Source organism: Lepidochelys kempii, chromosome 8 (assembly GCF_965140265.1).
Source record: "Lepidochelys kempii isolate rLepKem1 chromosome 8, rLepKem1.hap2, whole genome shotgun sequence".
NCBI classification, from domain to species: Eukaryota; Metazoa; Chordata; order Testudines; family Cheloniidae; genus Lepidochelys; species Lepidochelys kempii.
Window position 1 is genome coordinate 66,218,126 of NC_133263.1, and position 13,026 is coordinate 66,231,151.

A 13,026-nucleotide genomic window follows, 5' to 3' on the forward strand; every position below is an offset into this window, starting at 1 on the left:
CCATATTGATCATAGCTGGGGCATATCACAGGTTCCTCCTCAGCATGGTTAACTGGAAACCTCAACCCAGCATTCCCTAAATCAGGGATTCCCAAACTTTTTACTAAGGAGCCCCACCAACTGCATTTTGTCTTTTTCTGCAACCCACCCAGGGTCCAAAATTGTGGGAAAGGTCAAAATCATAGGCCAGCATCCTTCTCCTTACCTCACTGAGGGGGCACAGACCAACCACAGCAGCGCCCTCCACCCTGGCATCGCGACCCTAATGCCAGCCCGCTGCAGCAGAGAGACCCGGGGGGGAGGGGGTGTGGAGGAGAAGAGGGAATGGGACAGGGAGGAATGGAAAGTGAGCCTGCCTTACACTCGTGCTGCTGCAGCAGCTCCTGTCCTGTGGGTTTGGGCCCAGCTCCCCTCCCTGGGTGTCGCAATGTGGTGCATGGGATCATAGCACCACTTAGGGTTGGCCTGGTTGCTCCTCTGCCAGGTTGTAATATTCGGAGCACAGAAAGCCAGGCTCAGTCCAGTGGAACAGGAGCCACTACTGCAGGGTGAGTGTGGGTGGGGCAGGCTCATTCTCCAGCACACGCACACGCGCACAAACGCCCTTTGGGGCCTCCCCTCTACACTGGGTCCACAACCCACTGAGAATCTTCCCTTGACTCAGTGGTTGGGGAACAGAGCCCTAACTCTCTCCATAAACATACACTGATTCTAGGACAGAGCACCACCATCTTAGGAGTTTGGGGCAGATGAGGCTGGGGGGAAATGGGGTTGGATAAAGTTACACCCTGAATCTCGAGCCTTGCAGCCAGGTGGTCCAATTTAGTGTCTTTGATTTGGGCCGTAGGTTGGCTTCAACAGACCCTGATCGTACTGACTATCACGTTTCAGTTGTAAACCCAGTCAGAGGACTGCTTCTTTTAAAAACAGAATAGGTCATTTGAAAAATTTGTCTCTTTAGGTAAATGAACATTTGAAAGACATTATGGAACAGGAACAAAAACTAAAGGAGCATCCTAGTGTAGAAACTCCAGGAGGTCAAAAGGTAGGTATACAAGTTTAAATATTTAAATGTGAGGATACTCATATATATGTGAACAAGACTTACTTCTGTATAACATGTAAAGTTACATTGTAAATTCTTTATTAAATCTAGCAGACACTACAGTTGAATCGAGCACTCTAATGGTGCTCAGTACCGAACACCAAATGTTTCTGGGGATTCCTGGTGATCTTAGGAGCATTTTATTTTTTAACAAGACAAACAAGCACATATGAACACTGCTGTAGTCTTGATATGTCTGCTGAGACCAGGGTGTAGAGTATGTTAAAGTAAGAGAGAAGGCTTTTAGTTCAAAATTGCAACAAGCTATGAAAGTTTCACTTCTTCAGTTAAATCATTTTAAAAATGAGTTTTATACTTTGCATTCCCTGTTGTCCTTTTTGCCAAAGCAAAGTTTGACAATGTGGAAAGATCTTTGTGGCAATATATATATATGACACATTAGTCCTAAGAACAGTATATAATAAATACTACGTTAAAAAAAAAAAAGGCTACAAACAGATCTAACTCTTAAAAAGTAACATACGTTTTTAGAAGTTCTTTTTGGCTTAGCTTTTAGATATCACCCTTTTATTACATAGGTTTTTTTGAAAGATTCAAATAGTGTGGAATAGCAAGAAGCATCACTTTGGTTACAGTCCATAATAATAGTTGGTTACTAGCCTAAACATGAATACAGTCAAATACATGGTATTCTATACTTTTTTCTGTCAGGAGTTTTCCCTGATGTTCCTGGCACTGACTCAGTTAAAAAGCATCTTAGTCAAACTCATGATACAAAGGAAGGATTATGTGGGATTCCCGAGTCTGGAAGCTGGTTTGGGAGCTTGCTTCTGAATGACACAATTCACCCTGTGGAGAAATGCTTATTATGGAGGGAAGGATTCTTTCTTATTCCTAGACTTGCTTTGATATTGACGTAAAAGAGGCTAGTATAGATACCATACAACTCCAATCCTACTTTCCTCCCCATTCTCTTTTAATGTAAGGGGTAATTTTCCTTCCCACCCTGTTTTGAAGGAGTCATAAGGATGCCTAGCTGTGTGAATTATTTGGTTTTAAAAAAATTGAAAATGTGCTTTTAAAAATAGTAAAATTAAATTAGTGTTTAGCACAGAAAATTTTCTGGCATATGAGAGAAGGGCTCTTGTTTATTTTTTCATTCAAATAATGTAAGATATGTCAGGTAGAGAAATTCTTTGACATTTTCATGCTTTAAAAGGGTGGTGTTGTTGATGAGGTCAAAAATAATTCTAACTGCCCCTCACTTTTATCAATATCTGCAAATAAGGCGCTATCCCAGGAACAGCTTAAATTTATAGCAATAGCAATAAAACAGTGAAATAATAAAGGATTAATTTCTAACATCTACAAAATACTGATTGAAATTGACATACAGGAATGTATAAGTTTTATGAGCAAATGGATTAAAGATATTAATAGGAAATAGCATAGGAAAAATGGCTGAAAATGTAGTAGAAAGGTCAGTCATCTCGTATTTGTATTACCAATATGGAAAACTGCTTAAGATTCTTAGCAGTGGTATGCACTTAGCTAACTGAAATGCAATATTTTCATAGTAGGAACAGCATGCTGGAGGGAATATGGAGTAAAAGGAACTTTTTATCAACATATAATCATTGTGCCCATATTCATAGCTTCTGGTCCAAAATTAGAGAACAATTATGGCTAATTACTAAAAATAATATAACTTAACAATGATATTAGGCCTCCCTGAAAGAGAGACCTCTTACAACTGAGAGATCTCTTACAACAGTAAAAGTAGCCTGGTAGCATATCTGATCTTGACTTAAATTATTCCCCTGCTTTCTTTGCATAGTGCGCTAGAGCAGGGGTTGGCAACCTTTCAGAAGTGCTGTGCTGCGTCTTCATTTATTCACTCTAATTTAAGGTTTCGCATGCCAGTAATAGATTTTAACGTTTTTAGAAGGTCTCTTTCTATAAGTCTATAATATATAACTAAACTATTGTTGTATGTAAAGTAAATAAGGTTTTCAAAACATTTAAGAAGTTTCATTTAAAATTAAATTAAAATGCAGAGCCCCCCGGACCGGTGGCCAGGACCCGGGCAGTATGAGTTCCACTGAAAGTCAGCTCGCGTGCCACCTTTGGCACGCGTGCCATAGGTTGCCTACCCCTGCTCTAGAGTATGGGATGTCCTTGCCATAGAAAAGCTCACTCATCAGATTGAGTTAAAACAAGCTGAATATTTGTATATATTGTTGTCTTCCATTATAGTCACAAAAAGGAAATTAAATAGCAGGAAGGACTGCATGACTTAAGCTTTCTTGAAATACTGAGGGGGGCCAATGTGGTTGAGATTTTTTAAATAATGAATAGACTAAAAGATGCATAGAAACAGAAATTTGTCTTACCAGGAGAAATATTTGATGTTATTGTTAACTATTTAAAGATACTGTTGTCTGCAGATTTGATCATATAAATGTGCATGGTGGAAATAATATTTTGTATAAAATATTTTATATTTATTTATAAATTTATATTTATTTTATATTTTATTTATTTATTTTATTTATTATTATTATTTACATTGTGATAGCATTCAGGGACCCAATGATGGATCTGGGCCCCATTGTGGTAGGCACTGTAGAAAAAAATAACAAACAGTCACATGCGTCAAAACTCTTTACCAATTGTCATATACTTCATTGGGGAAGGGGAAGGTTTTGTAACTAAAGCCTTGTCTACGCTGGAATTTTAGACACCATTGAACCAGCGCAGGCGTAACATGATTTATTTTGGTATAAATTGTAAGTGTAAATGTAAGTGTAAAAGTGTAAATGCCTTTATGTTAGGTGTTTACATCAGTGCAGGCAAGCTCTATGGCTCCAGCATACTCCTGGATATTTTTTTAACCTTTTAGAGATTGCTGGGGGACACTGCAACACTTGTTGTACTAAAGTGCTATCCTTCACACTTAAAGGCATGAAGAGAAATGACAGTAAAATTATATGGAAAATGAGTTTAAAATATTAATTACATGTTAAAGCCTCAATTTGTTATGAAAAATTAAATCAGCTTCTGGAAAAATAAACCTTGCACCTAAATATGAGAGTTTTAGCACAGATTACACAGATAAATCTACCCACAATACATTGCTTGAACGCTAACATAGATTCACAGAACAAACCTCACAAATTAGATTTTCATAAATGTTTAAATACATGATCTTCCAAATGTGTTGCATGAGACCCATAAATCCGTTTATGGAAGAACTAAAGCTTTTTCACACTTTATAGAAGTGCTTTGGCAATTTTAATCATGAGGTTCAGAGCTTTATAATATTGCTTGTACCTAAAAAGTTTCACATAAAAGCATTTTACAGTGTATTTATATTCACCTGAAGTATTTCCTGAGTTTTATAATGTATAAGAGCCTGCTAGCTTCATTTATGTGTAAATCTGGGCAAAGAATTAAAAAAATTGAACAATTTATTTGAAAAAAAAATGGCATTCAACCAGCTCTATTTATGAGCAGTATCTAAAGGTTATTTTTTTACGTAAAATGCAGAAAGATAAAGTATAGTATATTTTGTACTCATTTGTATCACATTTTACCCAAGTTATCGAAACCCATTGCTTGTTACTTAAATATCGCCACCTCTTGAGCTCTCACTGATCTCCTAGACCAGTGGCCAAGCTGCCACACTTGAGTCTTTGCCATTCATTAGTCCTGTTATATCCCATTTCTACTAGAAACATACTCCTTAAATACAGTGTGTCTCACATACTGTGCTGTGACTATCACTTATTACTAAAGTTAATAGCTCTCACATGTAGACACTGCTGCTGAGATTTTGAAACTCATCACAATCTCAGGTAGAAATTATATTTTCGTCACATGGAACATATTGAACAACTCTACAGAATACTAATGTGTTTTTTTTTAGTTAATTTTTTTAAAATTGTAACTCAAGCCACCCTTTTAATCAAGTTGACTGGAATTTCCATCAGCTTTCTATTAAGGTGCTATGATCAGCTTACCTGTTCAGTATAATGCTGCTACTATCAAATGTCTTTCAGTATTCACACACACACTTCGGTGCAGCATACTGTTTATCTTTTTCCAGGTTCTGACTCGTCATCCCTGTACTCCATTTCTTTTTTCACAGCTCAGTGCCAGTGAGATGTCATTTACAGTATATATCTTTGTTGACCCCCAACATCTAATACTGACAGCTGCGCAACAGACTCAATTATTCTCTTGGGCCACTATCCTACAGCTGCTGACATACAATTGCAGCTGTTACTAGTGACTACTCTGTGTGATGTTACTTTTTTCTGTCATTTTCATTCCCTGCCTGGGAACTAAGTTACTGGTGTCAGTAGACATTGTAATTAGGTCAAACACCCAAGATTGAATTCTGCTGTTGTAATACCCTTTCTAAATAAGCAATGTTCCAAATACTTAAACAAACAAAATAAAAAATAGAAAGAACTCCACATTTACACTGAAGTTAGGCACCTAAATGTAAGTGGCATGATTTTCAGAAATGCTGACCACCCAGACTCTATTGGACTGAGAGCTCAGGATGATCACCATTTTAAAATGAGGCCACTTATTCAGTGACCTTAATTTAAGCACCTAAATTTTGAAAATGTTGGCCTTAGTGTTCATATGCAGTTCTAGCTCTATGCTTACATCTGGAGCCCATCACTACCCTCCTTTCTTGATGCTTCTTATATCCTTCAGCATGTTGCTTCCATTAGGACTTGGAAACCTAACAAAACAGGGGGTTAATATTTCCATTGTACCTCTTCTGCTTCTTTCCATCACCCTTTCCAGACTGAGGCCCTGTGCTGTAATGTGGGTTCTCCATGTGACTGGCATAGTTTGAAGTTCAAAAGTACCTTGTTCTATAGCTTTAAGCATCATTGAAGGTTCTTCCTGTTTGTGTGGGCTGCTACTCCAGCCACATACTGCTGAGACTTCAAATTTCCTGAGGTTTTTTAAGCTGTAGCTCTCAGGGATGGGCATGATCTTGGAAACCTGTTTTTCTCTGGAGTTTGAACTGGAAAAGGAGCAGGGAGCGAGAATGTTTCTATCTCCCCAATAAGCACAAATAGCTAAGCAGGCCTGGGAAGAAAAGAACTTTATAAAGATTTCAAGGACCTGAAGACCTATTTTTCATTTTAGTTTCTGGCCAAACAGAAGCAAGATTGATTATGCTAGAAACAGGCAAAGTTATTCAGTAAACTTTATAATTCTCTTCTATTTCCTACTCCAATAAATTTCATTCCAGCCAGAAACAGAAGAAAACTGAGCATATAACCCTCAAACCCTGCCTGACAGTTTTACTTTAGTTCATTTAGAAATGCTACAATAAATCTTTAGAGAGCAAACAACTAAATTAGTGTTTTGTTGAAAAAAACATTAAAATGATTATTTATTATGAATTACGGTAATAATTTGATTAAGTCTCGATTAGCTAACAGCCCAGACCTAACTTCTGCCTCATTCCCTAATCTAGACAAACCCAACAGTAAGCATAAATTACATATAACTGGGAGTTCTTTGAATGTAATGCCTTTGCAAATCCATGTGCATTTCCCTCATCTTTGGGTTTTATTAGATTTCAGTGAGGCGGGAAGGAACTGGACCCAGTTGGAAGGGGATGTTTTAATAAGAATGGTTGGAATGTTCAGATCCAGGGGTGGTTATGCATGTACCACCTAAAACTTAACCACTTCTAAATGGTTGTGGGATTCTCCAAATACAGAAGCCCAATCTCACACGGTGGCTTTGCAGAGGAAATACATTTAGTACTCCCACTCCTGGTACACAACCTTTCCTCCAGTAAAAAATTATTTCATATTCAGACTAAATGAAATCTGTTTCCTTGCTACAGTTACTTTCCACAGTTTAAAAAGTATGTAGAAAAGACAATGTACTGTACAGCAAAAACTATGTAAAATAACAATGAACTTTCACATATTTAGTCTTTTTTACAATCTTTCAGTGAGTAAACCTTTTATAATAATGCAGCATGTCTAGATCTTTTTAAAAAGTACATAAGCATACAAAATATATACTTCCTTTGGAGTATATTTTCTGCTTCAGGATAAAACATATGAAAATTAGCTTCATCTGCACTTATAAATAACCATTCCTTAAATTTTTTAATTTGCGTAATCAAGTTAATTTACCCTTTGGTAGAACTTGCTCTGTGTATTTGCTATACTACAATAACAATGGTGGTTCTTCGAGTGTTTGCAGACATGTATTCCACTCAGGTGTGTGTGCCCAGTGTGCCAAAGCTGGAGAACTTTTTCTATGTCAGCACAGGTGTGTCCACACTGGTGGCATATCATGGAGGATTGGCCTTCCTTTGCCTGTCTGTTCCTGACTCTCCTCTGATTCAAGAATGCTCAGCTGTAGTGCTTTCTTTGTCAGTATCCTTGGCACCAACGGGACCAGTTTTAGACCCCCTCATTGTTGTCGGCACTGTCTTCTGTGCCTTTTCCAGTGCAGGGTTGAGGTCACCCACCCTTTTGGTACTGAGAAGCGAGTAAGCGCAAGTACTACCTTCCATACCAGTGACAATTGCAGAGCACACTGCTTCTGCAGGAATGGGAATGGCTTCAACTTCAGTGCAGATATCTGCTCTGGTACTGAGTGTAAGGTCCATATCAATGCTTAAAGTACTGAGTGCTTTACCTTTCTCAGTACTGATGAGCTAAACTTCAGATGAGGCGGGATGTTTGCTGACCCCACTGGGGATGGCTATTCTGTTGCCTCTGTTGACAATTTGGAAGATTCCTCAGGGTTGGAGACATCGTCCTCCTCTCTGTTGCCTTCTAGATATCGCTTTTGAAAGACACTGAGACTTCCTGGGGATCACCATTGGTACTGATATTGTGAATGCTTTCATAGTTGAGAGAGGACTTCTTGGCCCAGTTACTACTGGCCATTTATGCCGTACCCTTACCCACAATGGCCTTGTTGGAATCCCTGGGATGTTCCACAGTCAGTTAGGTTCTCATCCATGGTGCAGTCCAGAGCAAGGTCTCCTATTCTGCTGGGAGCCTCTCCTCCTGGAGACAACTTCTTGTTGTAATGGCTGCTAATGAGACGTTAAGACAGGGAGGTATAAATTTACACAAAAGAACAAGGATTTTAAAAGACTGTATGTGTTTGGGAGGAAAATGTATTCTACTTCTTCCTTACAAATGCATGTTGCCAATCAGCAGGCACTTTTATCAAAGTACGACTTTTGTAAATTGGGAAGCAATGACAAAATTAACAGATAAGTTGCCCAGAATCCTGTAGTGAAGAGTTTAAGGCTTTCATTGCAGAGGGCTGTCGAGTGGCAAAAATTACAGTTAGTTTGAGACATGGCTGATGCTTCCTCTAGAGTTATGGCCTCTGCTGTAACAATGAGAAGGACTTCATGGTTGCAGAACGCTGGTATCACTCCTGAGGTCCAACTGACAATTGAGGACCTATCCTTTGATGGTCAATCTTTATTTTCAGAGAAAACTGATGAAACATTACATTCCCTTAAAAACTCAAGGTATGTTGTGTTTGTTGGGGGATTTTACCCCAGTGGTAAAGATCATCGCTTCCCAGAGCAACAACAATAGCAGCAATAACACCCTCAGCAGTTCTTTAGTTCCAATTGTCCTGCTAGACAGCAGGACTTCTCCAGAAAAGGGCATGTGTCTCATAGAAGTAGGTCTTCTGGTCCCAATTTTAACCCATCAGCCTGTCCTTTATCTATTTTGGGCAAGCAGCCTACTCGACACTCTCCCTGAGGTTGGCATTCCAGTTCTCAAGCTTCATACCATTTCCCTTTCGTTTGGAAACTGGCTATCCCTCTTCTACAGGGTTTGGGAGTCAATAACTATGGACAAGTGGGCACTGAGCATTGTGAGACTGGGTTATACCATTCAGTTCCAGTTTGTTCACCCTTCCCACTCAACTACTCTTTCCCTTTTCAGGGACCCTTCTCACTCGTCTCTGCTCCTTCAGCATGTGCAGACTCTTCAGGCTTTGGGGGCCATAGAGGAGTTTTCACTTCAAAATCGGGGAAAGCATTTCTACTAAGGGTACTTCCTGATCCCCAAGTCCAAGGGAGGGATGAGACCTAGCCTCAATCTCTGTGGTCTCAACAAGTACATCAAATACATGAGACTGTGCATGGGTATCCTAGGGACTATTCTCCCACTTTGAATCACAACAGCCAGTTTGCAGCCCTCAATCTTCAGGATGCTTACTTCCATGTGGCGATCTTCCCAAGGCACAGGAGGTTTCTGAGATGTGTAGTGGAGGTCAGCATTATCAGTACACTGTGCTTCCCTTTGGCTTTTCCTCCGCTCCATGGGTATTTACCAAATGCATGTAGTAGCAGCATATCTCAGAAAAAGAGGAATTCTTGTCTGCCCAAACCTGGACAATTGGTTAGTGAGAGGCAAGTCCAAAGAACAAGTCCTCTGTAACACCAATTCACACAATGTCTCTTTGATCATCTGGGTCTTATTTTGAACAAAGGAAAGTTGACATTAATGCTAACTGAACAAACTGATAAATTAGGGCCCTACTAGACTCATAAATTTGAGAGTGTTTCTGCCAAACAAACAGTTTCAAGTAATTTGTCACCTGTATCTGGCACTTCAGTCCTAACCTTCAACTACAGTCTACGTGTGCTTGAAGTTCTACACCATATGGCTGCGTGCACTTATGTAGTCCAGCCTATGAGATTGTGCCTTCATCCTCTTCAAACATGGTTGAAGTTGGTTTATTGCCCGAGTTGTCAGTTGTTGGACAAGCTTGTCCAAGTGCTTTCAGTGATCCTGGATTTCTTACAGTGGTGGACAGTTCTGAGCAATGTATGTTAGGGTATTCCCTTCAGTTGTTTTCCAACAACAGGATTTTAGTCACCAGTGCCTCCTCAATAGGTTGGGGAGTTCATCTAGAAACATTGAAAATTCAGGGCTTTTGGTTGAAAAGGAGACTTCCTTTCATATCAACATCCTGGAGCTTCAATCCATTTACAATGCCTGCCCAGCCTTTCAGAATCACATTGGGGTGCAGCAGTTCATATACTCACCAACAACGACACCGCAATGTATTATGAGCTTAGGATGCAATAAATTTTGGCAGTTCTGCATCAAGGAAAGCCGCTCATTTACTTGGGGTCCAGAATCACTACTCCAATCATCTCAGCAGGAATTTCTCCCAGAATCACAAGTGGTGTTAAGCAAGTGCTACTCAATAATAGAAAACTGTCCACAAGAGCTACCTATTCAACCAAGTGGAAGTGGCTTTTGATGTGATTGCTAGCCCGGGGATTCGACCAAGGCTAACCTGCATTTGGAACATTTTGAAGTATCTGCTACACCTTCAGTCCTCTGATCTGTCTCTCAGCTCCTTTACAGTCCAGTAACAGGTGATCTTGGCATTTCATCCTTTGATCCAAATGAAGTCAATTTTCTCTAATATCATGGTAGCAAGATTTCTAGGAGGAGTCATTAGTCTCCACCCACCAGTGAAAGAGCCGGTTCCCTTGTGAGACCTTAATACTGTGTACTGTGTTAACTGCTCTTATCGGGCCTTCACTTGAGTCCCTAGCAACCTGTTCTCTGTCCCCCTGTGCCAGAAGACAACCTTACTCTCCTTGCAGATGTTACAGCAAGAAGAAAGTGAACTGCAGGCCATAATGACATATGCAGTTTTTCAAAGACAAAGTGGCCCTATGGCCACATTCAAAATTTTTGTTGGAAGTGGTTTCCCAATTTCACCTTAACCAAGTAATATTTTTGCTATTCTTTCCTAAACCACACTCAAATACATATGAACAGCAACTTCATTCATTGGATGTGAGACAATGCTTGGCATTTTACCTAGAGAGGACTACACTTTTTCATTCATCACCTCATTTTTTATCTCCTATGCAGATCAAAGGAAGGGTCAGGCAGACTCTAGGCAGATTTCCAGGTGGATAACTTCCTGCATTACAATAGCATATAAAGTAGCTGTTCCTCAGACCATGCTTCCTCAGAGATTATGGACTTATTTGATGAGGGCACAACCAAGATCGATAGCATTCTTAATTGCTGTTTTAGATTCATAGATTGATAGATATTAAGGTCAGAAGGGACCATTATGATCATCTAGTCCGACCTCCTGCACAACGCAGGTCACAGAATCTCACCCACCCACTCCTGCGAAAAACTTCTCACCTATGTCTGAGCTATTGAAGTCCTCAAATCATGGTTTAAAGACTTCAAGGAGCAGAGAATCCTCCAGCAAGTGACCCCGTGCCCCATGCTACAGAGGAAGGCGAAAAACTTCCAGGGCCTCTTCCAATCTGCCCTGGAGGAAAATTCCTTCCTGACCCCCAATATGGCAATCAGCTAAACTCTGAGCATATGGGCAAGATTCACCAGCCAGATACCCAGGAAAGAATTCTTTGTAGTAACTCAGATCCCACCCCATCTAACTCCCATCACAGGCCACTGGGCCTATTTACCATGAATATTTAAAGATCAATTAATTGCCAAAATCATGTTATCCCATCATACCATCTCCACCATAAATGTATCGAGTCTAATCTTAAAGACAGATAGGTCTTTTACCCCCACTGCTTCCGTTGGAAGGCTATTCCAAAACTTCACTCCTCTGATGGTTAGAAACCTTCGTCTAATTTCAAGTCTAAACTTCCCAATGACCAGTTTATATCCATTTGTTCTTGTGTCCACATTGGTATTGAGCTTCAATAATTCCTCTCCCTCTCTGGTATTTATCTCTCTGATATATTTATAGAGAGCAATCATATCTCCTTCTTTTGGTTTGGCTAAACAAGCCAAGCTTCTTGAGTCTCCTTTCATAAGACAGGTTTTCCATTCCTCGGATCATCCTAGTAGCCCTTCTCTGTATCTGTTCCAGTTTGAATTCATCCTTCTTAAACATGGGAGACCAGAACTGCACACAGTATTCCAGGTGAGGTCTCACCAGTGCCTTGTATAATGGTACTAAAACCTTCTTATCTCTACTGGAAATACCTCTCCTAATGCATCCCAAGACCGCATTAGCTTTTTTCACGGCCATATCACATTGGCGGCTCATAGTCATCCTATGATCAACCAATACTCCAAGGTCCTTTTCCTCCTCCGTTACTTCTAATTGATGCGTCCCTAGCTTATAACTAAAATTCTTGTTATTAATCCCTAAATGCATAACCTTACACTTCTCACTATTAAATTTCATCCTATTACTATTACTCCAGTTTACAGGGTCATCCAAATCTTCCTGTATGATATCCCGGTCTCTCTCTAAATTGGCAATACCTCCCAGCTTTGTATCATCCGCAGACTTTATTAGCACACTCCCACTTTTTGTGCCAAGGTCAGTAATAAAAAGATTAAATAAGATTGGTCCCAAAATTGGTCCCTGAGGAACTCCACTGATAACCTCCCTCCAGCCTGACAGTTCACCTTTCAATAGGACCCACTGTAGTCTCCCTGTTAACCAATTCCTTTTCCACCTTTTAATTTTCATATTGATCCCCAACTTTTCCAATTTAACTAATAATTCCCCATGTGGCACTGTACCAAATGCCTTACTGAAATCTAAGTAAATTAGATCCATTGTGTTTCCTTTGTCTAAAAAATCTGTTACTTTCTCAAAGAAGGAGATCAGGTTGGTTTGGCACGATCTACCTTTTGTAAAACCATGTTGTATTTTGTCCCATTTACCATTGACTTCAATGTCCTTAACTACTTTCTCCTTCAAAAATTTTTCCCAAGACCTTGCATACTACAGATGTCAAACTAACAGGCTTGTAGTTACCTGGATCACTTTTTTTCCTTCTTAAAAATAGGAACTATGTTAGCAATTCTCCAATCATATGGTAGAACCCCTGAGTTTACAGACTCATTAAAAATTCTTGCTAATGGGCTTGCAATTTCATGTGCCAATTG

The 13,026-nt window shown here is 39.7% G+C and overlaps 1 protein-coding gene across 7 annotated transcripts in view; it reads left to right on the top strand.

The window, feature by feature from the left end:
- The window catches only part of CAMSAP2 (calmodulin regulated spectrin associated protein family member 2), a 171,284-nt gene that overhangs the window by 89,978 nt on the left and 68,280 nt on the right, over positions 1 to 13,026 (top strand). For all 7 annotated transcript variants that reach the window (XM_073356781.1, XM_073356785.1, XM_073356783.1 and 4 more), the window contains exon 4: positions 962 to 1,045. In XM_073356781.1, coding sequence (XP_073212882.1) covers positions 962 to 1,045 — 84 coding nt within the window. The remainder of the gene's footprint in view (positions 1 to 961; positions 1,046 to 13,026) is intronic.